Genomic DNA, 26,432 nt, shown 5'->3' on the forward strand with positions numbered 1-26,432 from the left:
CCCAGCCGTTCCGGACCGCTGGGCCGTGCCGTCCTGAAGAGATGTCACCAAACCCGCCGAGGAGGCTGCCTCCAAAGCCACACTCGCGGGCTGCTCCACCGCTGCACCTCGGCTCCTGGCATCCGAAGGGGATCTAGAGGTAGAGAAACGCCTGAACGGAGCTGCAGTTGAGCGACCCCTACCCTCCTGAACTCGAGACGAGCTCCCAACCCCCTCCCTCACACGCTCCCCGCTACGCTGATCCCTGGACCCCCTAGCACGCCTACAACCGACCCTCCCTAGCTGCCGACCCCTAACCCCAACCCAGGACCCATCCGAAGACGAAGAACCCCGAGAGACAGAACGCCGAGACCGACCCCGGGGAGAGCTACCAAGGAACCCCCCAGAAAATTCACAACCCGACCTACCACTACCCCCAGCACCCGAGCGACCCCGACTACGGGAAAGCTCACCCGAAGAACCTACCACCTCAACAGAGGAACGGGCCCTGACAACAGGCACCCTGGAAGAAGCCCCAGGGGAACACTGACCAGAAAGCCCAGATCCCCCACCCCCGTGAACCGAGGAGCCCCTAGAGGACACTGGACTGGCACCCCCAGACAGGACCGCAACCTCACTGCCCCCAAGGCCAGGTAAACCCCCCACATCTAAAGCCACCCTCCCCAGGCCCACAGCCGAAGCTGCAGAAACCCCTACAGACCCACTAAACCCCCCACCCCTAGAGACCGAAACGGCAGGGCCGAGACCAGCACCCCCCGCTGCCCCATGCACTCGCCTGCCCCGTCCAGCGCTGCTCCTCCCGGACTGTAGCTCCACAGGCCGCTGTGCAGGCCGCACACGGCCGTCCCGGCGGCCACGCTTCCTCCGTACGCCGCTTCCCGAGGAATCTTCACTGGGCGACAGCCCAGGCTCAACGCCGTCATCCCGGCAGGGAACCTCCGCCGCCGACAGCGGGCCTACCCGCTCCTCTCGGCCGGTCCCGGACACACTGCCGGCCCTGGAGCGGCCTGCCGCGCCGCCGCGGCCCACTGCCGACCGCTCCACGCCACCGCTCCGTCGATGAGGCGGCGAGCACCCTCCAGGGCTCAACCGCTGCGGCGGACGCCGCCGCCGCCTGCTCCTGCCGCTGCTTGCAGCCGCGCCACCGGAGGAGCGCACGTGACCGGGCTCGACTCCGGCGGCACAGCCAGACGATCCCGCTGCACCGTCTTCGGCCCCCGAGGTCCCGTCCTCAGCCAGGCGACGTGGCGGTCGGGTCTGCCGGGCGGGCCTCTTCCGTCCTCCGGACTGGCCGAAAACCGGACCCAGCTGCGCCTTCAGCCACTCCGGGCCTCTCTGCAACGCCGCCAGCCGCACTCCCTCCAGGATCTTCTCCACCTCCGGATCCATGGCGACCTGCAGGGAAGACAAGAGGGGAGAAAAAACACGGGAACAAAGAGAAAGCACAGGACAGACCAAGAAAAAAGGAAGACAGACAGAGCGACAAACAGTGAGTGTCAGGTGAGCCAAAATGGAGACTGCTCCATTGGCGCCAAACCCCTAAATAGCCCACCGTTAACCCCTCCCCCCACATTCAAAAAATGCCGTCAGGACCTATCCCTGCTCGGCACACAGTCAACGGCCCACTAAGGCCCATTCTGAGCACGTGGGCTTCAAGACTGTTGGCCGTGTCTGTAAAAACGACAGTGACCGGGGTCACCTAAGGGGCACCTTATATCACCTAGGGTCTCCCACCCCTCAATTAACATACCCAATCAAAACACGGACATGCCCTGAGCATGCACTAACCCACACACATACATGCTCCCTGTCCATTTAGCTACGCTGATTCCCAGGGGCCTTGCTTGGCTCCAACCACATACCCCCCCCCCAAACATTTCAGGTGAGCCAGTGTTGGATGTGGGCGGAGTCCAGGTGTGGCCACCTGTCCATCTTACGGGAAGAGCCACCTCCCAGCGGCGCCATGTGGAAGCTCTAACCCGTGCCTGGATCTCCCCTATTGCTCCGTGAGCCCCATCGACAACAAAAGTGGGGCAGTTGGGCAGCCGCTCTGGACACTGTGTCAGTGCCTGAAAATCTGGACTGCCATGCGAAAAACAGGGACTCTTGGGAGGTATGCACCCCTTTTTCATGGCTTGTACCATCACGTCACCTACAGAGAGGTGTCTTTCTCATGGGATTTCCCATTTACAGATGAGGGGGAGGGGGTGTGAAGCCAAAACCCGTCAACCGAAACACACAGGAAGCCGGCGTGCACACTCAGCAATTTTAATGAAGACAGGAAGGAGGTATCAGCGGAATAAATGAAGCAGCGGAAGCAGAACTAGCATTCACCATAACTTGTGGAAATACAGAAACATCGGTGTACTCTGCACTGTGCCCCATTTTTAGGCAGTTTTATATTAATGCCCCATATTTATCTGTTGGCCATATTTATAGAGAGCAATTCTGAGGCAAAGTCCTAAACATGAAACATTCTGTTGGTTGCTATGGTGATGAGACCACCACTGTACATCAGAAGAATGTTAGAACATAACCCCCATCTTATCCCAACCATCCACCTACATCAGTACCGCATGCTTTGGTGGCAGCTCGGCCTCCATGTTATAAAGGGGGCCGCAGGGCAATCAGAGCTCTCGCTTAAAGCTAGCCTATTGGGCAAAAGACCCCGGGGGAACCTGGTCGCCCAACAGGGCAATCTGCCCCTGGTCCTGCCAACTTCTACAACCTGCCACCCCAGACCTCGTCCATTAATACCAGATTACACCGGCCAGTGGCTGGACTGGCCCTTTGGCACCCTGAGCACCTGATGGGCCTGTAATTTTCACAACTTGTCTCTGCCTGGACCAGAGGATTTGTAGTCATGATAATCGGGACAGAGACCTCTGACTCACGCGACAGCCCTTCTCTTCTTTGCATTAAGCAGAACCCCCCAAATTAATTTGCCCCTTAGATCTCCCGCTTGCCACTGCGCATGCATGCTGAAGTCACCACCAGTCCGCTCCAGTGCCGGCTCGTGCAAGAGTTCTAGCGGGTCTAACCACAACTCCCTCGCACCCGTGCAGAAAGTGCCCCCCAGAGGGGTTTTCTTGCTACTGATTGGCTGCCTCAAAAAGTCGTGCGCTGCAGCTTGTCCTAAAGGATATATATATATATTTTTTTATATTTTTCTTCATAGCCCGTTAATCAAATGCATTTCTTCTTCGTTGAGAAAACAGGTCTGACAAAACAAATAGAATTTCAAAATTTATTACATTTGATACAAAATGAGAACAGTATCCGTTTTCAACATTTCCTTGCCTCCTCGGGAGGTTCGGACGTGGAAATCTGCTAATGCCATCCAACCTAAAAGACGGCTGGACCACCAGCGAATCTCGCCTGCGTCACACCGCCTAGTGTCATCTCACAACAGGTAAAACACACGCATTGCACAGCAATATAAACTCGAGACCGCACGTAGCTTACGAGACCGCGCGCTCTCTCGTGTGGGGCTCGAGGAACCCCAACATTCTTTGGGTCAAATCTGGGCAGACCGGCTGTACCCAATCTATTGTACTCTTCAAGGTCTTAAGCGATACATTGTATCCCCACCATACTAGATGGGGCAACTCAAAAACCATTGGGTGTTAAAAAAAACAACCCTTTTTTTTTAAGAATTTTTAAATTTTTAGACTCTATTCTTCTAACTGAAGATGAACAAATGCATACTTTGTATGCGTATATATATCAGAATTTCTCCACTACATAAATACATTTTTTAAGCATTCAAAATTGTGACACAAATATTCAATAATTAATTAATTTAAATAAATAAATACATAAATAAATATTTAAAAAAATATAAAATAAAGTAAGTTCAGAAACAGTCTTTTTGAAATGAATCTGTAACCGGAACGTAACGCGGAAAATTCCGAAGGCTGGATCCCAAAGTTCGTGTGTGGATGGAACATTAGCCAGTTCTGGGGTTTTGTCCCCCCATGGAATATTATTAAGGTTCATCATAGTCCATCAGGTGGTTGTCCAGCTGGTCAGCTGGGTGAAATGGAGATCTGGGACCCATGTCCATCCGGGAAACCGGTCCTGGTCGTGACTTGTGGCTTCTTAGACGGCAACGATGCCGAAGTACGTGTTCCCGTCGTTAAAATTAACAGACTTAACATTTGTGGTTTCGGTCTCAAGAACGTCTCCCTTCTCGAGCTCGAAAACTCCACCTTGGTACATAGGCTGGAACCAGGCTGAGGGAGAAGGAACCTCACAGGCCGTTTTGGTTGACGAGAGGATGGACTGTTTTTTATTATTGTACGATTTGCTGGACTTAGTGACTTTATGGGTGAGTTGAATGGGTTCCAAGCAGGAAGAACCCGTGAAGACCACCTGTGTGTATACAAAGTAGAGTCCACCCCTTGGGATAACCAGTCTATTGTTTTGTATTTCCAGTCCGTCTTCCATCAGGGCATTCATGGTTGTTCCTTGCCAGTTTATTTGTCCACCTTTTGCCGTACCTGAAAAATGTTGGAACACGAATGTGAGCGCAGGAAAGAGACGGTAAAAGGGCATGGAAGAGGAGCGGAGAAAGACGGGGGGGGGGGACGAGAGTTCCAACTAAGAAATCTTACCGGTCAAGTGAGCCACCAACTTCTTCCCATCGCTCTGCTGAGCCCCAGCTTTGGGTAAAGAATCTGTAGATGAAAAAAAGGGTTAGGTGGGATCCATGGTGGTAAATTGTATTAATACAGCCCCTCTCTATTACACCGACACAGCGTGCAGCCGGCTCTGGGGTGGGCTACTAACTGATACATCGTAATTAAAAGCCCCTCTTTATAACACTGATACTTTGTGAGTTTAGACTGAGGGGTAAGACTTGGTCAAAATCTTTCTCTACTACCCTTTAGAGGTAGTAGATACCAGGAATAGACTTCCATTGGGTGTACTACAAGCAAACACAGTGAAGGAATTCAAGAAAGTGTGACATGTGCATAAATCTATAGTAATAAGCAGAAAGTGACCCAAAAAGTGCAGAAATGATGGTGCGACTATTGGCCACCTTGGAGATGGAGTCCTTCGTGGTGCATTAAGGGCATTGTATGAAGAGTGATGTGCAAAGTTTGAAAAGTGGTCTTATCGCTATGGTAACTAATTGAATGGCTGCATCAGCACCGTCCCTTTAACTTACCTAAATAGGTCTGGATGCGCAAAATTTCGGGCATTTTAAATTCCTCCTGAAAGAGATGAGATTTTTTTTTGTTAGTTACCTTAACGTGACATCCCTTCCTAAACCCAGAGTATTCATCCCAACCCCGCACCGCTCTAAACCACAGCTCTCCCTGCCACCAACGAGCGACCAGAAGTAAAGGAATAAAAGTGACCCCCCCCCCGTGAACCGGTTTGGCAACGCCGTCGGCTCACACATGGGCCGGTACAGAACCGGCACAAACCCCGCCATACGACACAGTGTGACCCATTGCGGCAGTTCTTGAAGCCTCTTGCCACCTGTTACGATGTAACCCGAACCCCCCAGCGCCAGCCTGCCCCCCGTGCCCGCTTTCCCCAGCCTACTAAGAGATGCATTTTTTTTGGGGGAGAAACGCACCTTTTTCGCAGGAGACGGAATGACCCCAAAATGCAGCAGGGCGAAAAAGAGAGTGGACGCCGCTAAGAGGGTAAAAGCGCAGATTCCAAGCCATTTACCGGAGCGCTCTTTGGGCTTCGCCAGTCTGACAATATGGACGCCGTTCTCCATCTGGGATTCTACGTTATTCATTTTGCTCTGTCTATTTTTTCAGCGGTCTTCCCTTTCGGAGCGTTTGGTTTGTTCTGAGCTCCCCGTCAGACGGCGTCCTATTTAAGAGCGCTGCATACTTGGGCAGAATTTCCCCGGCGGCGTTACGACATGTGGGTGGAGATGGAAATTTCTGAAGCCCTGTCCTCCTTTTGCTAGACATTGTTCTGCTGTTGGAAACGTGAGCCGGTTTCGGAAGAGAAACTCCGGGCGTTTAACCTGCAATCACGGAAAACAAACACTTCCCCCTTTTTTTTTATTGCCTATGTTATCTGTATGTTCTGCTGGGAGGGGGAGGGGAACAGAAACTAATACCCCAAGTGGGTTGGGAATCCATTCAATGATTAGATCTAATGTGAAGTTACAGCCTGCAGCTAAAAACACCTGGAGCAAAGAGAACAGAACGCAAACTTACTATCCCGCTCCTCGGTGAACATGCGCCAGGGGCTTTAAAGGTATAGATCAGCAACCCATACCTGATCTGCGCGACGTGTAACAAGAGACCGTAATCTAACACTATGGAGTCAGAGGTTGAGATGGAGTGGAAGGAGGTTTTACTTTGCTGAGAGGGCGGTAGATAAGTGGAACAGCCTCCCAGCAGAAGTGGTAGAGGGTAATACAGTGAGAGTATTAAACATGCATGGGATAGACATACGGTTCCTGAATCTAAGACAAGACCAACGACTGATTAATTTCTTTACATCAAAAGAAATGGACAGAGTAGACGGGCCGACTGGGGGCTGATGCCAATTTCTATGTTTATTCTTAAAAAAAAATATATAAATAAGACTTTAAAAAAAGCATTTTAGTTACAATTTAGAAAATGTACCTAAACTGTGTCACAAGCATTAGTTTCTAGCTTTATTTGAGGGACTGGTAAGAAGGTTAAGGCTACAAATTAGTTAAGTCCATCTTAAACGTCCAAATTCGGCCCATGGCCGGCCCGTCACTTCCCGCTGCGACTAAGTTGCAAAGTTGGACAATGGGGTTTATTTCCTAAAAAAACACGAATCCATGGATTTAGAGCAAAGCAAGGAATTTCTCCAGATGGCCGGGTCCAAAGCCATAACGAGAACTTACTAGCCACCTCCACCCCACCCAAAAGCAGGGTCAGGCTCCCTACGAGGCTGCAGCCTTTTATTACTCATTTAAGAAAACGTTAAGAATTCCAGCGCTGTTTTGGGGTCACAGTCATCTCGTTTTCCGACTTGGCCCAAATCCCAAAGCATGAAAAACAAGAAGCCCTCAAATAATTCTCACACTAATCATCGACTCATAAAACGAACCATAGGTGCCAGCGGCAGAGAGCGTGTAGGAGGGCAGAACAACCGGGGTTATTGTCTCTCGGCGAGGACGGCGCAGCCAGGTGGGGCATGATGGGCGCTTGCGCTGGCTTGCGTGATAATGCCATTCCCCATTGTGATGGAAAGTGTAACAACGCGTGTCTCATCCCGACCGGCGGCTAACAGAATACCCACATCCTTGAGTGCAAACTCATCTTGACCGGTTCCGCATCTGTTGGGTGATGCTTGAAACCACTAGCACTCACTTTAATATTAGATAGGGGGACAACTCACTCCATTGCGTGTTCTTTCTTTGTAACAATGTCGCAAGTTCGTTTCCTTTTTTTTTATGTATTCACTTTTATGAAGGGCCATGAGCAAACCTGAAGAGTCATTTAATGTACTTTTTTTCCCCGGAATGATCTAATTTTACGTTATTGCTTCATTTTTTTTTATGTAGATGCTATGTTTAGCTGAAGGGGACCCCACCATGATGCTTCCCCTTAAATAAATTATTATTATTATTTTAAATATTTAATTTTATCGCATGTATTCATAGCTGATGATTAAAAAGTCAAGGTGGGGGGGGTTAAATCCCAGATGCCCCTAGTCTATCGAGTCCAAGTCTGAAAAATTTCTTATTACCCAAGAAACCAATGGAATGGTCCAATCAGCCAGAACACACAATGGGTTGTCATGGTGATAAGACCACTTTTGACATGTTTCCTCAAAATCAACCCCAATCGCACTGGGGTCCCCAAAAACCTAAAACAATAATAACGAAATAAAACTTTTGCACGCGGGATACAGGCTGGGAGTCGGTGGGTTCCAGGTATAATCGATGGGCAATGTATGCGTTCCACTACACAGATGTAAAAATAACGATTAATCGTCCTATTGCCATAGTAACCAATGGTTTCTTCTGCTGACTTGACCATTCCATTGTTTGCAACGATGACAAAAAACACTTTTAAAACTGGATTTACCTAAATTGTTCTTTATAAATCTTTGCGCTCTTCATAAGAGATCAGGAGGCTGTTGTAAATTGACCTGTGGTTTTATATATATATATATATATTTTTTATATATATTTATTTATTCTTTTTAAATCAGTTTTGTTAGATTATTTCCCCATATAATATATAAGGGCATACTATATTTTTTAAAACAAATGTATTCGTTGGTAATGATTCCTGGTGTATTTCTCTGGCTCAACATAACCAACAATCACAGGCCTTATAGGCCTCTTCCGTGAGGGCCGAGACACCGGAGTTACGGAATTGAGTATATTTTGGGTACTTTTAGGACATCCAACTTATTGTGTTCCGCCGTTCTCTATCACTCTGTGCCAACCGGAGCGGCAGCGGCAGCCTCATGGCCCTTTTCTTCACCTTTCATCCATGCCGCTGGGTATTACAAGTTAGGGAACCACTACAAAGATTGCACAAACGCACAAAACCACAGAGAATTTCTTAAAGAAACTATGAGGTCAGATGTAGCTGCCTAATTTGCCTACTGCCGCTTTATGGTTACGGTTTACTTAGAAAAAAATATCTAAATCTCTTTATGGCAGATATTTTCCTGAGTTACAGTTAATTCCTTGCTACAGTTGATTAAGTTGTAATATATATATATATATATATATATATAATTCGCTATATATATATATATATATATATATATAAACATTATTTGCTATATATAAATATATATATATATATAAACATTGTACAGCGCTACGGAATTTGATAGCGCTATATAAAACAATAAATAATAATATATATATATATATATATATTTTTAAACATCATTTGCTATATATATATCTATATAATTACTATAATAATTAGACATAATTTTTTAATGTTATTATTACTATAATAATGATATATATTATATATATAGAGTATTATTATTATTATTATTATTATTATTATTAATAATTTTATTTATAATCCATTTTTTTCTCGCTTCACGTCATAAATTCATTGAAGAATTATTCCAGCTTGTAAATGTTAACAATATTATACTTAATTATAATTTTTGAATTAAATTCCATAATTTATGTTAGGATATGAATCTGAAATGTATTTTATTTTTATTTATTTTTTTTCAGTAAATTAAGTCATTGTCCATATTTCATTAGAATCCAATATTGTAAATATTGGGTACGAAATCATTTTGCGCCGTACATTCAGCTGCCAATTAGGTTCATTTATTTATTTTGTGAATTTTTTTTTTTTAATTTTGTTACTTTTTTGAGAGTTTTTACACTCGAATGATTAAAGGGAAGACTTCTTTATCTGACAATTAGCGCCATTATGTCGACGAGGTCCACTATCCCCGTAACATTAAAAAAGTCCCTTTAAGTAAACAGTATGTGCGGTACTTTACGGGATGGAACCTGAGTTAATTTTAGCGCCTAGTAACGCGCACGCCTACATAATTGGATACCTGGCTCATTACTCAAATTAACAAATTCTTTGTTACACCCAGTAAAGAATTCCCAGGAACCGGAATGCAGCGCAAGACAGCAGCTGGAAGAAGGATTTGTGGCTTCGGAGCCACGAACCAGACCTATAGCCGAGCGTCCCGAGAGATATAAAGATTCCACGATGGGAGAGAAGGGCTCCACCAATGCCATCCTCCATAATATTATTATTATTATTATTTTTATTTTGTTGTTATTATCTTTTATTTATGAACACAGAACGTTTTACGGTCCAAATATTCAAAGGGTCTTACAAAACTAGAATTGACAGACAATGATCATACCTGAGAACTCTCCGGGTTTGACTCAGAGATTGCCGGGTGAAGCACTGCTTCTCCGGTTCTCCGGGTTCTTGACACTCCCACTCCCCCGCTCCCCGCCCCTTTTTCCCTTTAAATGTCTGTGAGAACGCCCACCAACATCACGGGACCGCCCCCTGATGTCAGAGGGCAGTCCTGGCTGCGTCCCGCAAGGGATGAACCAATACATTATGTAAAGAGGGCCCTGCTTGCACGATTACAGTGTAGAGGGCAATTACGAAATTTGGTGGCCCAGAGGCTGTGGTAGAGAGACCTGCGCCTTTCACACCAGTGATCAAAGATGCCGAGCTATGACATCACTGATGAGGGCGCATACCATCAAGAATAGTACAGGAAGTACACTGCTGCTACTTCCTTTAGGGACCAGATCACACCTGCATCCCTTGCAACCACAATAAAAAAAAAACTGGCTAAAAAGGTTCAAACAACTGAAATCCAAAATCTCAAAAAAATTTATTTTTATTATTTTTATTATTATTTCATTTATATATTGCAGTCATACTCGTCAGCGCCGTACAATGGCGTATGATGAACCATGAAAATAAAATGATAACGTCCCAAAACGTAGGCAGGTGGGTTGTGTGGGGGCAGAACATATGGAAAGGGGCTACGGAGAGAAAGACTTAAAACGGCGGAATGTATTAAAATAATCGGGATTAATAAATAAATAATAAAAAAACATAGAACTGTGTGACTACGGGACCCGGGATAAATCCTAGCCGCGCGGCACATGCGCGGAACGGGCCCGAGGAGCTTCCGCTGGTAAAATGACAACTCTCTCTTTGGGGGGAATGAGCGAATATTTTTAGAAAAAGGAACGGTTTTTCTGTGGTGTAATTGAGAAAATTTCTAAACGCACCTAAAAGGAAACGGATAACGAGAGGACGGATTTCTGAGTACGGCGAAACGAAAATAGAATGTAAGCGATGAATCTCTCTCGGCCCCGAACGCGGCTCTTTCTCAGCCTCAGGAGAAATACAGACCGCGTTCTCTAGTAAATCTAGGATGACCTACCAGGTAGCCATCACCCCTGGAAACGTTTAAAACGCGAGCCGTCACATTTCAAGACCTCAAAGGTCCATCGTTCAGATGTAATCCTGAAAGCTGACGTGACTCCACAGCTTACTCCGAGAACACCGATCCACCGAAAGGGGTCAGAGACAGAGAGCCGGCGGCCAGAGGCGGCTTTACCAACACTTTGTGACCCGCAGAGGGATATTCGTGTCACTAAGTAACACATTTTAGATAAACAATTTCATTTCCGGCTGTTTCTGGATACGTTGTAGTGACAGCGAGGTGCGAACACTCTCATACTCTCTCATACTCTCTCATACACTCTCATACTCTCTCATACACTCTCATACACTCTCATACTCTCTCATACTCTCTCATACACTCTCATACACTCTCATACACTCTCATACTCTCTCATACTCTCTCATACACTCTCATACACTCTCATACTCTCTCATACTCTCTCATACTCTCTCATACACTCTCATACACTCTCATACACTCTCATACACTCTCATACTCTCTCATACTCTCTCATACACTCTCATACTCTCTCATACACTCTCATACACTCTCATACTCTCTCATACTCTCTCATACACTCTCATACTCTCTCATACACTCTCATACACTCTCATACTCTCTCATACACTCTCATACTCTCTCATACACTCTCATACACTCTCATACTCTCTCATACACTCTCATACACTCTCATACTCTCTCATACTCTCTCATACACTCTCATACTCTCTCATACACTCTCATACTCTCTCATACACTCTCATACACTCTCATTCTCTCTCATACCCTCTCATACACTCTCATACACTCTCATTCTCTCTCATACCCTCTCATACTCTCTCATACTCTCTACCCAGCAAACAGAAGGGCACCGGAGGGGGGGGTTATGAGAGGGATTTGGGTACCAAAGAGGGACTGTGCCTCCCAAATAAGGATGCTTAGCCGGTATGCTTCACAGGTACAGTGTATCCCTTGGCCCTCGGCGGTACAGTCAGCATCTTAGTCAACCCAACGAATCACCGTATGAGTGATCACGCTCGCGCTACTCAATCACTGCCGAGGAGAAGGCAACGAGGCATTCACCAGCTAGCGTTATGGAGACACTCGATGACATCATAGAGCGGAACGAGTTCTGTATTGGGGGTGGAAGGGTACAGAATTGGTCATGGTTGCCGTTGGGAGGGAACCCATGATAACCACCGGCAACGCGACGTTCGCAGCTTTAGTCATAGAAAGAATTCGAAGACCACATTCTCAAAATAGATTTTTCTCCTCCGCATCCATTCTGATATCGAAATGATTAACTTACAGAATTTAGGTCAGAAAAGCCAAAAAAGCATAGACTTTGCTGCCAAAATGTTATTTTTGATGTATAATCTTGCGTTTTCGATATATATATATATATGTAGGTAACATGATTACAAAGAATGCCAGAGGGAGCGGCTATATCTTCTCTATAAGCCTAAATCATGTATTTTATTGTATTCATAGCCCATAGGTCGTGAAACTTTACAAATGGGAGGTACATAAGTGGAACAGCCTCCCAGCAGAGGTGGTAGAGGGTAACACAGTGAGGGTATTAAACATGCATGGGATAGACATACGGCTCCTGAATTTAGGACGAGACCAACGACTGATTAAGGCCCGGGTGACTAGACGGGGGCCGATCTGCCGGCAGACGATGATACGTTTGTATCCGGGGAATTAGGAATAGATTATTCTTTAAATAAATTCTTAGCTGTATTTTTTTTTATCATTTTGGTAAATATTCTTTCCGAATACTCGCTGCTCCTGGCTAGTGGCATCTTCCGGCGCGCCAGCTGTCCCGGGTGTGACAGAAACTATTTGAGAAAGGATCTTGGGCAACTTTTCACACCAAATCCGAGCTATAAAAGTCTTCCCTAAACTATGACAACAGGATAATTGCATGTTAGGAAGAGCTTATTAATAAAGGGTTAACCGCCTAGGAGCAAAACTTAGACCATGTTTACATAAGAAGTTCTGTGACCTTGTGAAACGCGTCGGTGTCTAAGGGGTTAAAAGGGTAATGGGAGGTGGGAGGACGGACCCCATGATAATTTAGCAGAAGGGGGTCTTTACCGTGTGTGTCCTGGAAGGAGAGCATTCACCAGCGGCGTACTTTGGGGTGGCCCAGGGGCCTAGGGCTGAAACTTTTGTCATTCTGTTTTTTTGGATATTCTTTAAGATTTTGGGTTGGAGGGGGAGCCAAGGAGCGGCCAGAGACACGGCCTTATAGACGGCCGCTAAAATGCTTGGTTTAGGAGAAAAAAAGGAGAGTTGGGATGAAAAAGAAAAAAGAAAGGAGAGAAGAGAGGGGGATGACAAGAGACAATAGAGAGGAGGGAAAGGAGGAGAGGAAATATAGACAGGAGCTGAGAGCGAGAGAGACAGAGGGAAGAAAGAAGGGAGGAAGGCGAAGTAGGAGAAAGGAGAGGAGAAACTAGGGAAAATAAGAAAGGAGAGAAGAGAGAAAAGGCCTTTCCAGACGTAACACAGCTGCTAAAGTTCCTCCTTGGCTACAGGAAACCCTTTTCTTGAACGAACGCGCCAAGTCGGCAGTTTTCTAAAACATATCTCATAGCTCGCAAAATATTACTTGTTAAACTTAGAGGTCAAACAATTCTGTACAAGTCACATTTGTTTCACCCCATCTTGGCGCTCATATGAAGAGACAGGGCCAAAGATGGCTCCAATGAGCTTCCCGCCATCTTTGGGTGTGGCTGTGATCAGAGGTGTTGCTAACTATGCACAGGGACAGGGCTAGATCCAGTGAGAATTTGGAGGGGCGTGGAGGAGGCGTAACCTGGGTGGGAATGGGTGGATCCCAGTCAGGGAAGCGACTGTGACGTCATGTGACTAGCCTGATACTTAGCTCCGGGTGAACTTGACAAGCGTCCATGTTTTTTTCCTACATGGCCTTACTCCCTACAGATCTTGCCCCTCTTAACCACAACCGTTAGATGACAAATTATTACGCGGGGGGGGCAGCATTTAATTGGCTCGCAAAAACTTCCTGAAGCGTTGGATGCAGAAAGATAAACTTTATCTTTTTAGGATGGGGTTTGACGCTGAACATTTAGTTAAAGGTGGGGCGCGAGTATCAATAGCTCCGACTTCCGAACCGAGGAGGAAAAATGAAAAGAGCATTTCATCACGCTGCTGCCTCCAGACGTTTAAAGGTCACACACCTTATTACCGGCAAACGATTTCATGATTCCGCTGGTGTGGCGGAGGAGACAGCAGCTGGCGTGGGTGACGTTGGACGCGCATGCTATGTGCACGGAAGAGGCCTTTGGACCGGTTCTCATGCTTATATTGATAAGCGTTTGTTTAAACGTTCAAAGGTTTTATCCAGGATGGGAAAAGAAACTTGAAGGCCGTCGGCCACCTAATGACTTAAAGTGCGTCTGACAGCTGGATGGGACAAGCTGCACGTTACGTTTCTATGCTCACGTAGCATGCAGCCGCGCATGTCCAACCGGTAGCCATACATTGCAGCAGCTGATCTGCCGCCGGTGTGTAAGGCATTCCTGGGAACTCTCAGGGGTTTTTCTCCCGGAGTCTCCGGTTGAGGGGCCGTGAGCAGCGTCAGCACGCCCCACCCACTTCCCCCCAAAAAACTGTCAGCTTTCAGTGGGATCGCCCAACCACTTCTGCTGGACCGCCCACTGACATCAGCGAGACCGCCCACTGACATCAGCGGGGCCAACCACCCGCATTCCAAAGAGGTAGGGCTCCAGGTAGCTAGGCATGTGTATAAGTCAGGCACTTGCCCAGCGTGCCAGATGGCCGGTACCCCCCAGTGGGTGTTGGGATTTTTTCAGTCATTTTGAAAAATGAATACAAATTGTATTCTTTAAAAAAAAGCTAGTGTTTGGAAGTCTGGTGAAAAAGAAATCGAAAATTCCCATCTCTGCCTGCACTCATAGTAAAAATGTCAAGACATAGTGGCATATATATGTGTATATATATGTATATATATGTGCATGCGCGTATTTATAGCTATAGATAGATGGATGCGCCGACATTCTATTCTTTCGCCTGCTGTGCTTCCTGCAATAATTTATTAGTTTAATATCTTTTGAAAATCTGGTTGGTTCATCTTCACTGAAATAATTTGGCTTCAGAGACTTTTTCCTTAATTACGATACCGTTTTCTCTTGCTAATTATAGAAATATGCTTTTTTTTATCTTTCTATTAACAACTAACAAGGAAATGACTCAAAGAGGACTCACTAGGACTTGCCATAAAGCATTGTGCACAAGGAGGTTCAGAAGCAGTGGGTGGTGTCTAGATTTCACATGATAACTAAACCTGGGGTTTTTACCCCAATCTCAGGGTGAAGGGGCAGATTCTCAGGGCCACACAATCTGGAGCTGACACCTTCCTATTTCCTGTGACTCGCTGTTGGGGCTTTTGCTATTAAATGGTTAATATTTCAAGAGTCACAGGGTCAGCTCATTAAAATAGTAACCCGGCACTCATGATAATGTGCAATGGAGAGCTGCAGGTCAGCGGATGAAAAATTATATTTTTTATATGTAATTCAAATTTTCTTTGTGTGTTTTATATGTAAGTATTAAATGGCTTCAACAACAACAACCAGCAACTTAATTAAGCGTAATAAAATAATCGTACCAATCATGAAAACAGCAAGTTAAGATCTTATTATATTTACTATGTATATAGTTTATTTTAACCTGTAAATTACCTAATTTTGGACAGATCCAATGGAAGCATTGCAGGCTTTGGTGAATTTGTATTTACTGCCACCTAGTGTTCAGTCAGTGATCTGCATCTGCATTCATTCTATTGGAAAGAACTATTGGAAATCACAACATTCTAATTTAGGAGAAACTCTTAACAAATTACAATTCATGTATGTGGAATCTAAATCTATTGTGTTGTTTAATAGTTGGGTAGCCAAAATGTTAGAATTTTGTTTACAATATTCCCCTAGATTGTAAACTCGCGAGCCGGGTCCTCTTTATCTAATGGATCAGTTTATCTTATCAGTCAGTTATCTCATAACCCATGAATAAATGTGTTGTAAGAAGCCCTATGTAATTTGTTTGCAATTCATAAATAACTTATAATAATAAGCAATTGTGTGTCCTTTGTGACTTTTTGTCATTCTCTGTTCTTTCACCCAGAATACACTGTACTATATCCAATTTAAGACTATGCCATGCTCACTCTTAAATTATGGAATTACTCTAAGTTTGTGAGCACACAATTCTTGCCAGAAACTTCGAATAAAAGTACCACAAGGCTAGATTGTAAGCTCATTGGCAGGGTTCTTAACTCCTGTTGTGTTAATGTATATTTTTCTGTATGTGTTAACCACCTCATTTAATTTTTACAGTGCTGCATAGTTGGTTGGCTCTTAAAAGGTAATATTATCATTAATAATATTATTATTATTAATAATAATAACCATGATAATAATAATAATAATAATAATAACATTTTTATACAATCGCTGATCGTTTAAGAGCCTGCTGGGGTCCAGTCCTATGCTACCACCTAGTGGCCAAACATCTCAACAACAATGTCTCCAGCACAAGTGGAGTAGCGCAAGAAAATATCCATAGATTTAGTAGGTGAATTATCTTTTTGTTATCCTTTTTTAATTCTGTCTGCCTAAGCACATTTTCAAATTGCGTGTAAAAGGTCCTTTTGTTGTCGTATCTATGAGGTTGCCAGGGTTGCCTCTCAAAGTTCTTCCCTTCCGTCAAGAGGTCCGGCTCTGCCTCCTACACAAACAGTAACCTTACAGACTCCCAACTGACCATGAAAAATATTTATATGGACAGCCGGGACCCCAAGCACCTAAACGGAGCACAGGACACGAGCAATTAGCCTCAAAACTGGAAATCCAGGGCAAAAAACACGTTTTTCAAATGTACTGAGCTCATGTGATTGAATGGTTATACATTTCTAGTTTGCTTATTAGAGGTCAAGTCATGAGATTGTTTTTAGTTCCCTGCAATCCTTTCTCTAAACCGATAAATGATGTCTACAAAGAGACTTATGTTCTATTCTCAGCTTGTCCTAATCGCCGTGCATAACACCCTTTCATTTATTGGAATTTTTTATGGTCACGCACGCCGCGTCACAGATTCCTGATTAGTAGCGTTTTCTAATGGGATTTTAGGGCAAAATCCGTGGATATTTGCACCTTACGGAAGGACCCTCACAGTTGGGGCTGATAAGAGCTGCAATCATTTTTCTGGGTGTCTGGGCACGTAACGTGTTTGTATGTGAGCGACTCTGGGTATGTTAGTGTATGCGTGTCTGGGTAAGTTAGTATGTGTCTGTGCATGTTAGTATGTGTATGTGTGCGTGTCTGGGTATGTTAGTGTATGCGTGTCTGGGTAAGTTAGTATGTGTCTGTGCATGTTAGTATGTGTATGTGTGCGTGTCTGGGTATGTTAGTGTATGCGTGTCTGGGTAAGTTAGTATGTGTCTGTGCATGTTAGTATGTGTGCATGTCTGGGTATGTTAGTGTATGCATGTGTCTGGGTATGTTAATGTGTGTGTATCTGGGTTTGTTAGTATGTGTGTCGGGGCATGTTAGTGTGTGTGTATGTATTGGTGTGGGTATCTGGGTGTGTCAGTGTGTGCGTGTCTGGGTAAGTTAGTATGTGTCTGTGCATATTAGTGTGTGTATGTGTGCGTGTCTGGGTATGTTAATGTGTGTGTATCTGGGTAAGTTAGTATGTGTCGGGGCATGTTAGTGTGTGTGTGTGTGTATGTATTGGTGTGCGTGTCTCGGTGTGTCAGCGTGTGCGTGTGTCCGGGTATGTTAGTATGTAAATGGGGAAGTCGGGGAGATGACAGATCTTCATTTTACCCTCCCCAATGGACCTGCCACCCCAAGTCTAGCCAGCCTGGGCCAGAATATGTCACCAGAGTAGAGAGTTACCCCTGGAATTGTCAAATCTACCCCAATCTTCAAATGAAGAGGGCATATTCTCAGGGTCACACAGTCCTCACGCGCCCATTATTAACCACGTCAGGCCATGCAATTAAAAAAACATAATTTATTGAACAACAATTACATTTCAGCAGTCATCGCTGGATATCACTAAAAATTAACAAAAATAACCCTCAAAGCTCGACATATATATATATACATAATTACGTATATTTCACAGAAAGAGACCTGAAAATAAATATTTTTATAAATAGTAATGATCCATATTTATTAACTTTTATTCATCGGGTGACAAAGATATTTAAATTATTTCATAAATTATATTTTAATATTCAGCAATTAAAGTATTATTAATTATTATTATAATAAGAAATTAAAAAAAGAAATATTCTGATTTAAATAGAAATAAATATTTATTAAATACATTTTTATCTCTTTTTTATTTAATTTATATTATTTTATAGTTATCAGCTTATGAAAACCAAATTTCTTTTAAAGTTTTCCAATTTCATATTTTCTTAGTGAAATAATATTTGTATATAAATACGCGTACGGCGCAAGAACATTGTCAAGCCGTATCTCACAGCGCATACACCCCTAGGTAGGACTCTCCGGAGGTCCAGCTCAGGTATTCCTGCCCATTGGTTGTGGTATAGAGCAAGTCCCCCTTCTCAAGGTCAAATATTCCTCCTTGAAATATGGATCTGCTCCACCGCTGAGTCCTCCCGTGATCCGAGCTCGGCGTCTCCGTAGGCTGCTCCCCGCAAGCTGTCTTCTGAGCGCTTAGCAGGTTTATGACCTGTCCGTACGGGCCAGACTGGAGAAGCACCGCGTGAGAAATGGAGCTCTGCGCTGGGCATTTGCGTCCGCGGAAGGTGGCCTGGGTGTAGACATAGTACAGGCCGTTACCGGGTATATAGACTTTATTGTCCTTCAGCGACAGACCCCCCTGGAAGAAGGCGTTGTCGGTGTCGTTCCTCCAGAGGATAGTGTTTCCTTTGTAAGAGTCGACTAAAAGATACAAGGAGGAAGGGTCGGAATCAAGCAACAAAGCCAAGTGGGTTTCAAAACAATGGGCGCCATTTTTTGTAGGTTTACCTTCAAAATGAGCAGCCGGCTTCTTGCCACCTTTGGTGGGCTTCGACCTTATTTTAAGACCTGGAAGAGAGTAACAATACAGCATGGTATAGACGGAGAGAAATTGTAACTCTACAAGCAGGGAGCGGGGAGAATTAGGGCCACCAACATCACAGGGCGAGGCCAACAGCCAAGGAACTGAACCCCCAAATGACCAAAAGAACCAGGGTCTTCTTCTCCAGTTTTTATATATTTTATATGTATTTATTAAAAAAAGGATTATATTTTGTTTGAAAAACACTAGCAAGCCAGTTTGGAATAAATGAAGCCTTTCAGCTCTACTTTACCCCTCTTTGGGGCATTGTTCCCCTGTCCTTCTCTAGGTGCTCAGAATGTTTGCTGGGTATGGGGGTATCATGGGGTTCTACAGCCTTAAAAGCCCCGATAACAGAGGGGGTCATAAAATAGAGTTTGCTGGTAGATGAGAAGAACCATTTGGTCCACCTAGCCCACCCGTCTTCTACTCATGGTGAAAAGATTAAGGGATCTGGTGTGTGATATAATTCAATATTGGCCCCAGGAAGAGAATGGACGTGGGCCAAAGACATTGTTACTACAATCTGCGGCACTTTTGGACAAGGAAAGGGGAGGGAGAACACCTTAAAACCCCAAAAATCAACCCAGCCCAATGACCAGGCAGGACCCAGGCAGGACCCAGACAGGACCCGGGCAGGACCCAGGCAGGACCCAGGCAGGACCCGGACAGGACCCAGGCAGGGTGTTACCACCTCCTATCGTGTGGCTACTCTAGACGTTCTATTAAATATGATCAGACATGGGTGGGGGACAATTATTACCTCCTTGCCCACCGCGCCTGCCCACCCCTGTCATGAGGAGAAGTGATGACCCTTTCAGTATCCGTGAAGTTAGACGTCATGAATAACAATTTGTATTTTTTTGAGGGGTAATGAGTGCTGAGTGCAGAAGATAACGCAGCGCGTGAAAGAAATAGAATAAATTATTCAGGCTGATATTTTTACATCGGCAAACTGGCTCTTATCTCCCATCAGAATCTACATTTCTCTCTCTCTCTAAATTATTTATTTATTTTTAACGTATGCAGGTTCCGGGGCAATCCACAGACCACAAAACTCCCACCCCTGAACCAGAACGTCTCTGTGCATTATACAATATGTTATACGCTTAGAAAGAAATAATGCAAGATAATAATACGGCAAAGATAATATCACATAAAATAATAATAATTAATAATGATAAATAATAATTAATAATGATAAATAATAAAAATAATAATAATAAAAATAATAATAATTAATAATGATAAATAATAATTAATAATGATAAATAATAATAATAAAAATAATAATAATAATTAATAATAATAATAAAAAAAATGATTAATAATAATAATAATAATAATAATAATAATAATAATAATAATAATAATAATAAATAGTAGACCAGGCAGCTACTTGGACACAAAGTCTAGAAAATGGAGAAGTGAAAAAAACAGAAACCACAGCACAGAAAATCAAGGAGCGATAAAAGCGGCTTTCTCCTACCTTCCGCTTCTGGAGCTTTCTGTAAGACTTGCGATTCACTCTGCGTGCAACATAAACAGGGTCAGCTCCAGAACCGACAGCGCGTCATACGCCAATGTATTAAATATTCTAGAATTCATTCAATATTAGAAACATTTGTGTCATTTTAGTATCATGTATCATTTCCCGGGGGGGGGCTCTACAGGCCTCTAAATTAATATATTTAGGTGTAAAGTTTAGAATTTTGGATATTTAGTATTGTAATATAATAATAAGTAATAACGGCAAATACTGCTGACAAATCCTGTGAATTCCGTCCGAAACCTTCATTTTCTAATAAAATAAGAAAAGGCCTGATTTGTCCTTTTTTTTAAAGAAAATATTCTTTGCAATGGAGCGTCTCTCACCTGAATTGGGGATGACCCCACAAGGGAAAGGAGGTAGAGGATCGTCAGCAGGGAAGCCCAAGAATGTCTTTGGAAAAATATTTCTGGCATGCAGGTTCTGGATGATGTCACCGGCATGATGTCTGCGAGCGTATGATGCGTCTGTGTCTGAAAGGTGTTTCTGGGCGATCTGTCGGAGGATGGTGCGACTTACAGATATAAGAAAGTCATGAGTGGGAGGCAGGGAGAGTGAGAAGGGGGGACAGGAAAACACCGAAAACAATTAAGAGATAGAGTAAGAGAGGAAGTCAGGGCTTCGGAGGATCGAGGGCGACAGAAAGGAAATCCCGACGTGTCATTCGAATAGAGGAGGAGAGACGCCGGCAGAGAGTGAGACAGATCGAAGCGGTATTTCCATTCATGGGGAACGTATGGAGATCTGGACAGATATATAGTGAATAAAGGAGCTTGTCTTCTCCATTCCACAGGTGTGATGTCATCACCCTTATAACTCCATGCACATTTTGCCCAAATCCAAAGAAAATTCGGTTAAATAAATAAAACCTTGGGGTCGCCCGTCCAACGTTTCTATCGGTGGGATACATTTGCAGGTTTTGGTGAGACTAAAACGTTTTACGCATTAAGGTTCAGGCGTGGCGAAAGACCCCCGGAGTTTTGTGTGATGGCTGAAGGACACCTTGAAGGTCCTCGTCCCACCTCCCAGCTTCCAAACATCCACGGTATAAACTCATGGGATTTCTTTCAGCACGGCCAAGATATGAAATGGAATTCATGGGAAGAATGTTTTGTTTCTCCCCCGTGTGTTGCTGCGTCTGTAGTCCCAAGAAACTCCCCGCTTTGTTCTTCCCGGCTATGGCATTAAATTATCTCTGTGCCCAATCATTTAATCATTTATACAGAACCTGCTTCCTTATCACTCACTATTCAGTCCAAATACTGACACACTCACGCTAACACTATACACTTACACGCACACACACTAACACACACACACATACTAATGCTAAATACTAACACACTAACACCATACACTTACATATACACACACTAACACACACACACATACTAATGCTAAATACTAACACACTAACACTATACACTTACACACACACACACTAACACACACACACATACTAATGCTAAACACTAACACACTAACATCATACACTTACATATACACACACTAACACACACATACTAATGCTAAACACTAACACACTAACATCATACACTTACATATACACACACTAACACACACAAATACTAATGCTAAATACTAACACACTAACATCATACACTTACATGCACACACACTAACACCGACACACATACTAATGCTAAACACTAACACACTAACATCATACACTTACATATACACACACTAACACACACATACTAATGCTAAACACTAACACACTAACATCATACACTTACATATACACACACTAACACACACACATACTAATGCTAAATACTAACACAATCACCCTAACACCATACATTTACATGCACACACTAACACCGACACACATACTAATGACTCATGCTAACACCATACACACACACTAACATCCACACACATACTAATGCTAAATACTGACACACTCACACTAACACCATACACTTACATATACACACACTAACACACATACTAATGCTAAATACTAACACACTAACATCATACACTTACATGCACACACACTAACACCCACACACATACTAATGATACATATTAACCCACTCATGCTAACACCATAAACACACACTAACACACACACATACTAATGCAAAATACTAACATACTAACACCATACACTTACATATACACACACTAACATCCACACACATACTAATGCTTAATACTGACACAATCACCCTAACACCATACATTTACATGCATGTATTGCATGGGCAGTTCTCCGATTGGCTGACCTAAAGCTCTCATCCACCTTCTCGATGCCTGAGCCAAGAAGGATGTTCCCCATAACATAAGAAAAGGTGTGAGAAGCGGGCAGAACAAAGCAAGGAGTTACCAGAGCCAACTATATCTCCCCTATTCAGAGAATAACGCTGATCCATAACACCCAATAATATTCCAGATATAACGGGGAAAAATCCCCCGCATTTCAGTTATATTTACCCTCAAAATAAAGTCTAATGATTCTCATTCTGATTCTCATGGAACGGAGCCACGCCGTTTGCTACACAATTCTCAGTACGAATAATGTCTGTAGCCGTATTATCCCATAAGAACGTCTGGTCTTTTATTTCACCTCAGAAGTCTCTCCACCTGAACCGGAGACCTCCGAGGGCTCAAAGGTTTACGTGATATTACATATTTTTGTATGTTGGCCCAATGATAACCATCAACATAACATAATATGTATAACTCAGAGGTCCTGAGGGATTATTAATATCACTCGCCCGCGTTCTAACGGAGTCTGTAGTAAGCAACCAACTTCCTGCACAGCCGTATTAACCCGTTCCTGACCACTGTCAAAACATAGACATCGTTTCACAGAAAGAAAGAAATGCGGCCGCAGATTTATAGCAGTCTGCTCAGGTTTTTCAGGGAACGCACAAACCGCTTCCTGGTTGTGCACACGCAGGCAGGTCTGCAGCCAAAGCTGAGCTACGTTACATGACATTTATTCGTATCGTGCCAGCAGATACTCTTTTAATACTTTTTCGAGGGCATGTTTGTTGTGCATGGGGCTTCCCAAGATTACCTGGCATTTAAACGTAATGAAAATGACATCATTACCGTCCAACGACAAGCTAGTTGGGGTATTTCATATGAAGATGTGGAGCAAGGGGTGGACAGAGCGAGTTTGGACGGAATTTGCGGCTCCATCCCTTGGAAGCCTCTGTATTTTTCTAGAATGCCTGCACCAAACAACTGGGTCCTTCAGGGTAGTCTAATGATTCTGGGAGGAGCTTTAGGTACCACCCACCTTTTCCATGGTCACACCCATCCCACCTATTGAATTTCCTGGAAATCAGATGTATTTTTCTGGTTTGGCTCCGCCCCCGCTTTCTTTTATACACAGTGGGGAACCTCCCAGGAGGATCCCAGATATGGCACCGAACCCTTATCTCCCATCTTTTCCAAGCCACTATATTTTTGTTCTAAACCTACAACCAAATAATTACACAATACTAATATTCAGGAGTTAATTTGAGGTCAGCAATATAAAAAAATTATTAATCAATTAAAACGAAGAAATCTAAAGGAGAATCTGCCCACTCACCCCAAGATTGGGGTAAAAAAAACCATGAGACCGGGACAATGCCTGATGGTTCTCTAGCAGCAGAAGCTGGATATGCCTGGCTCCATGCTACAGGAGCGTACCCAGCTATTGGCGGCACCTACGTCGTCAGACGGACGCTGGTCTTAAAGCGCCAGGACCCCCTCATCATCGCCAGCCCTGCCAGCAGCTGGGTTCATCAGGCTAGATTTCTGATAGAAGCAGAAGGGACCACAAAAAAATACAATTCAGAAATCTAGAATTAGTCAGAATGAAGTTAAATCTTAATTCATTCTGGAAGATAATTAGTAATCGCTTTCGCCTTATCATTTTCTTTAGAACTTTCTCTCAGCCCCGACTTCCTCTCTCACACCTTCGACTTCACCAAAAACCCCGTCTCCCCCGTCTTCATCGTGTCCCCTTGACTTTTTTTTTGCTGATGGCCACTTTTCCAGAAGTAAAACCCGGTGACGACATGCCCAGTAACTGAAGACTGGACATCAGTTTATACTACGGACGTACCCTACAAAAACCACGTTCTTTGCCGTGGTCATGTGGAGAATTTCCTTTGTGGTTATACAGCTGCAGGGGCCGACGCTCGACAGCCTGTTTGGTAAGGTCAATATGGACGTCCAGTAACTGTGACCAAGAGCCAGTGCTAGCCTGGCAGACATCCTGGTGGAGACTACCAGGAGCTCCAGAGGGCGTGGCTTCGCGATGGGCTGGGCTAGCCCCAGAGAACGTTAAATGAGCTGGGAATTGGGCAGGGAGTGGGCGTGACTAAACATGACTCTGCCCTCTCAGAGAAAAAGGAAAGCCACATGGAGACTCGGGGAAGCAGCCCCTCACCTGGAGACTCCGGGGCAAACCCGGAGAGTTCCCAGTTATACTGCAACAACTCCACTCGGCGATAGGTGGGATTCCAAATTAGAACACCCCAGCTATCCAAATATAAGGGGGCCACAGTGAGTATTTTTTTTGGCCGTAATCCGGGTTAGGCCCCGCACCCTTCAACGAGCTTATAGTATTACAAGTCTATTGGCGTTTGAAGATTTGGATCCATTTTATGATCCAAATGGTTGGGGGGTCAAGGCCAGGTTAATAAAAGGTGAACAAATGCAATAAGACGGGCGGGTTTCTCAAACAGTCCAGAATGATACAAAAGCAGCAGCGGAAGTAACGATCGAAACTTAATGACGTAACAAAATATACATATTTACAGTGACATATAGCGTTAGAAAGTGAAACGAAGGTGGGGGTAGATAGATACAGTTATTTGGCTCTTAAATGTTGCTGCTCGATGAGCTTCTGATTGGTAAACGTTGAAAATGGAAGCAAAATAGGACTTAACAAATTTCTTCATTCATTTTTTTAATTAAGCAGAAAAGGGGAACTGCAAGCAATTCGTTTTATTACTAGTCTCCGATTAAAAGGGATAGTATTAAGCGCTGTATAATTTAAAGATAATAATAATAATAATAATAATAATAATAATAATCAGGCTCTGGACAAACTCTGACATTTATTATACTGCCGTGATGAAGAATGACTCAGTCTTAATCACCCAAACACTGACGTTCTGACTAATAGAAGCCAAGGAGGGAATGAATGTACGACGGACAATAGGTTTGACAGGGATGATAATCATGCAGATGCTGAGGACATGGCGTTCGGATAGCTGCTCTTGGGGCGTAGGGGTGACGGGTGGGGATGTCCCACAAAAATTTACCCCCAAAAAATTGCTGAAAATCTTTGCTTCTCTCATCTGCCTTTTTTTCTCCTAATCAAATTCAAATCCTCATGTTTGTTAAGGAGAACCTTTCATGGATCCCTCCGACCCCAACTGCCCTATCTAGTGTGGAATGAGTAGGTTATTTGCCCCAAACATGGTGTTTATTGAGTTAAATGCTCGGCCCTCACATTATCTCGCAGCGAGAACGGGCAAGACGGGTATTTCTGTTTCCTCTACTTACTGCCTCGTTTGTGACAAACTAAACCTAACAAATAACCAAGATGGTTTACTAAGACAGAGACCTTTTTGTCCAGGTTTGTGGTTGTCGCCAGCATTTAACATTAAGGGGAAATTCTAAATAAAAGGGAAACTATGGGGTTAAACGTATCTAAAACCTCCGTGGGGCTGAGTGTTCCTTTCTGTAGGTATTTGGGGCAAAAAAAATGTGGTAAAATTTTGGTAATTTCCTACTACCAAGAAGCCCCTTGTGTGGTCTTTCTTCTCCATGAAGGGAAATGAACATTTTAATCCGA

At 44.0% G+C, this 26,432-nt stretch overlaps 2 protein-coding genes across 2 annotated transcripts; both read right to left on the reverse strand.

Annotated features, from left to right (window-relative positions):
• Window positions 1–4,101: 4,101 nt before the first annotated feature.
• Window positions 4,102–5,923, reverse strand: LOC128502612 (tumor necrosis factor-like). The gene is made up of 4 exons (XM_053472458.1): window positions 5,591–5,923; window positions 5,174–5,219; window positions 4,617–4,679; window positions 4,102–4,502 (listed from the first exon to the last, which is right to left on the reverse strand). The coding sequence occupies exons 1-4, from the start codon at window positions 5,759–5,761 to the stop codon at window positions 4,102–4,104; spliced, it is 681 nt and encodes a 226-aa protein (XP_053328433.1). The 5' UTR covers window positions 5,762–5,923.
• Window positions 5,924–18,391: 12,468 nt separating this feature from the next.
• On the reverse strand, window positions 18,392–24,579 carry LOC128503902 (lymphotoxin-alpha-like). Its single transcript, XM_053474096.1, has 4 exons — window positions 24,541–24,579; window positions 20,920–21,088; window positions 18,972–19,031; window positions 18,392–18,884 (listed from the first exon to the last, which is right to left on the reverse strand). The coding sequence occupies exons 1-4, from the start codon at window positions 24,577–24,579 to the stop codon at window positions 18,454–18,456; spliced, it is 699 nt and encodes a 232-aa protein (XP_053330071.1). The 3' UTR covers window positions 18,392–18,453.
• Window positions 24,580–26,432: the final 1,853 nt, after the last annotated feature.

This window comes from Spea bombifrons, chromosome 8 (genome assembly GCF_027358695.1).
Source record: "Spea bombifrons isolate aSpeBom1 chromosome 8, aSpeBom1.2.pri, whole genome shotgun sequence".
NCBI lineage: Eukaryota > Metazoa > Chordata > Amphibia > Anura > Pelobatidae > Spea > Spea bombifrons.

Bases quoted from the DNA above. Each gene is read 5' to 3' on its own strand.
- LOC128502612 (XM_053472458.1), bottom strand. From the start codon at position 5,761: ATGAATAACGTAGAATCCCAGATGGAGAACGGCGTCCATATTGTCAGA. The intron at 5,220-5,590 runs GTGCGTTTCTCC...CATCTCTTTCAG, and splicing joins TTCCGTCTCCTGCGAAAAAG to GAGGAATTTAAAATGCCCGA. The intron at 4,503-4,616 runs GTAAGATTTCTT...AACATTTTTCAG, and splicing joins GTTGGTGGCTCACTTGACCG to GTACGGCAAAAGGTGGACAA.
- LOC128503902 (XM_053474096.1), bottom strand. From the start codon at position 24,579: ATGAAGACGGGGGAGACGGGGTTTTTGGTGAAGTCGAAG. The intron at 21,089-24,540 runs GTGTGAGAGAGG...ATCCTCCGACAG, and splicing joins GGTTTTTGGTGAAGTCGAAG to ATCGCCCAGAAACACCTTTC. The intron at 19,032-20,919 runs GTGAGAGACGCT...ACTCTCTTCCAG, and splicing joins TGGGGTCATCCCCAATTCAG to GTCTTAAAATAAGGTCGAAG.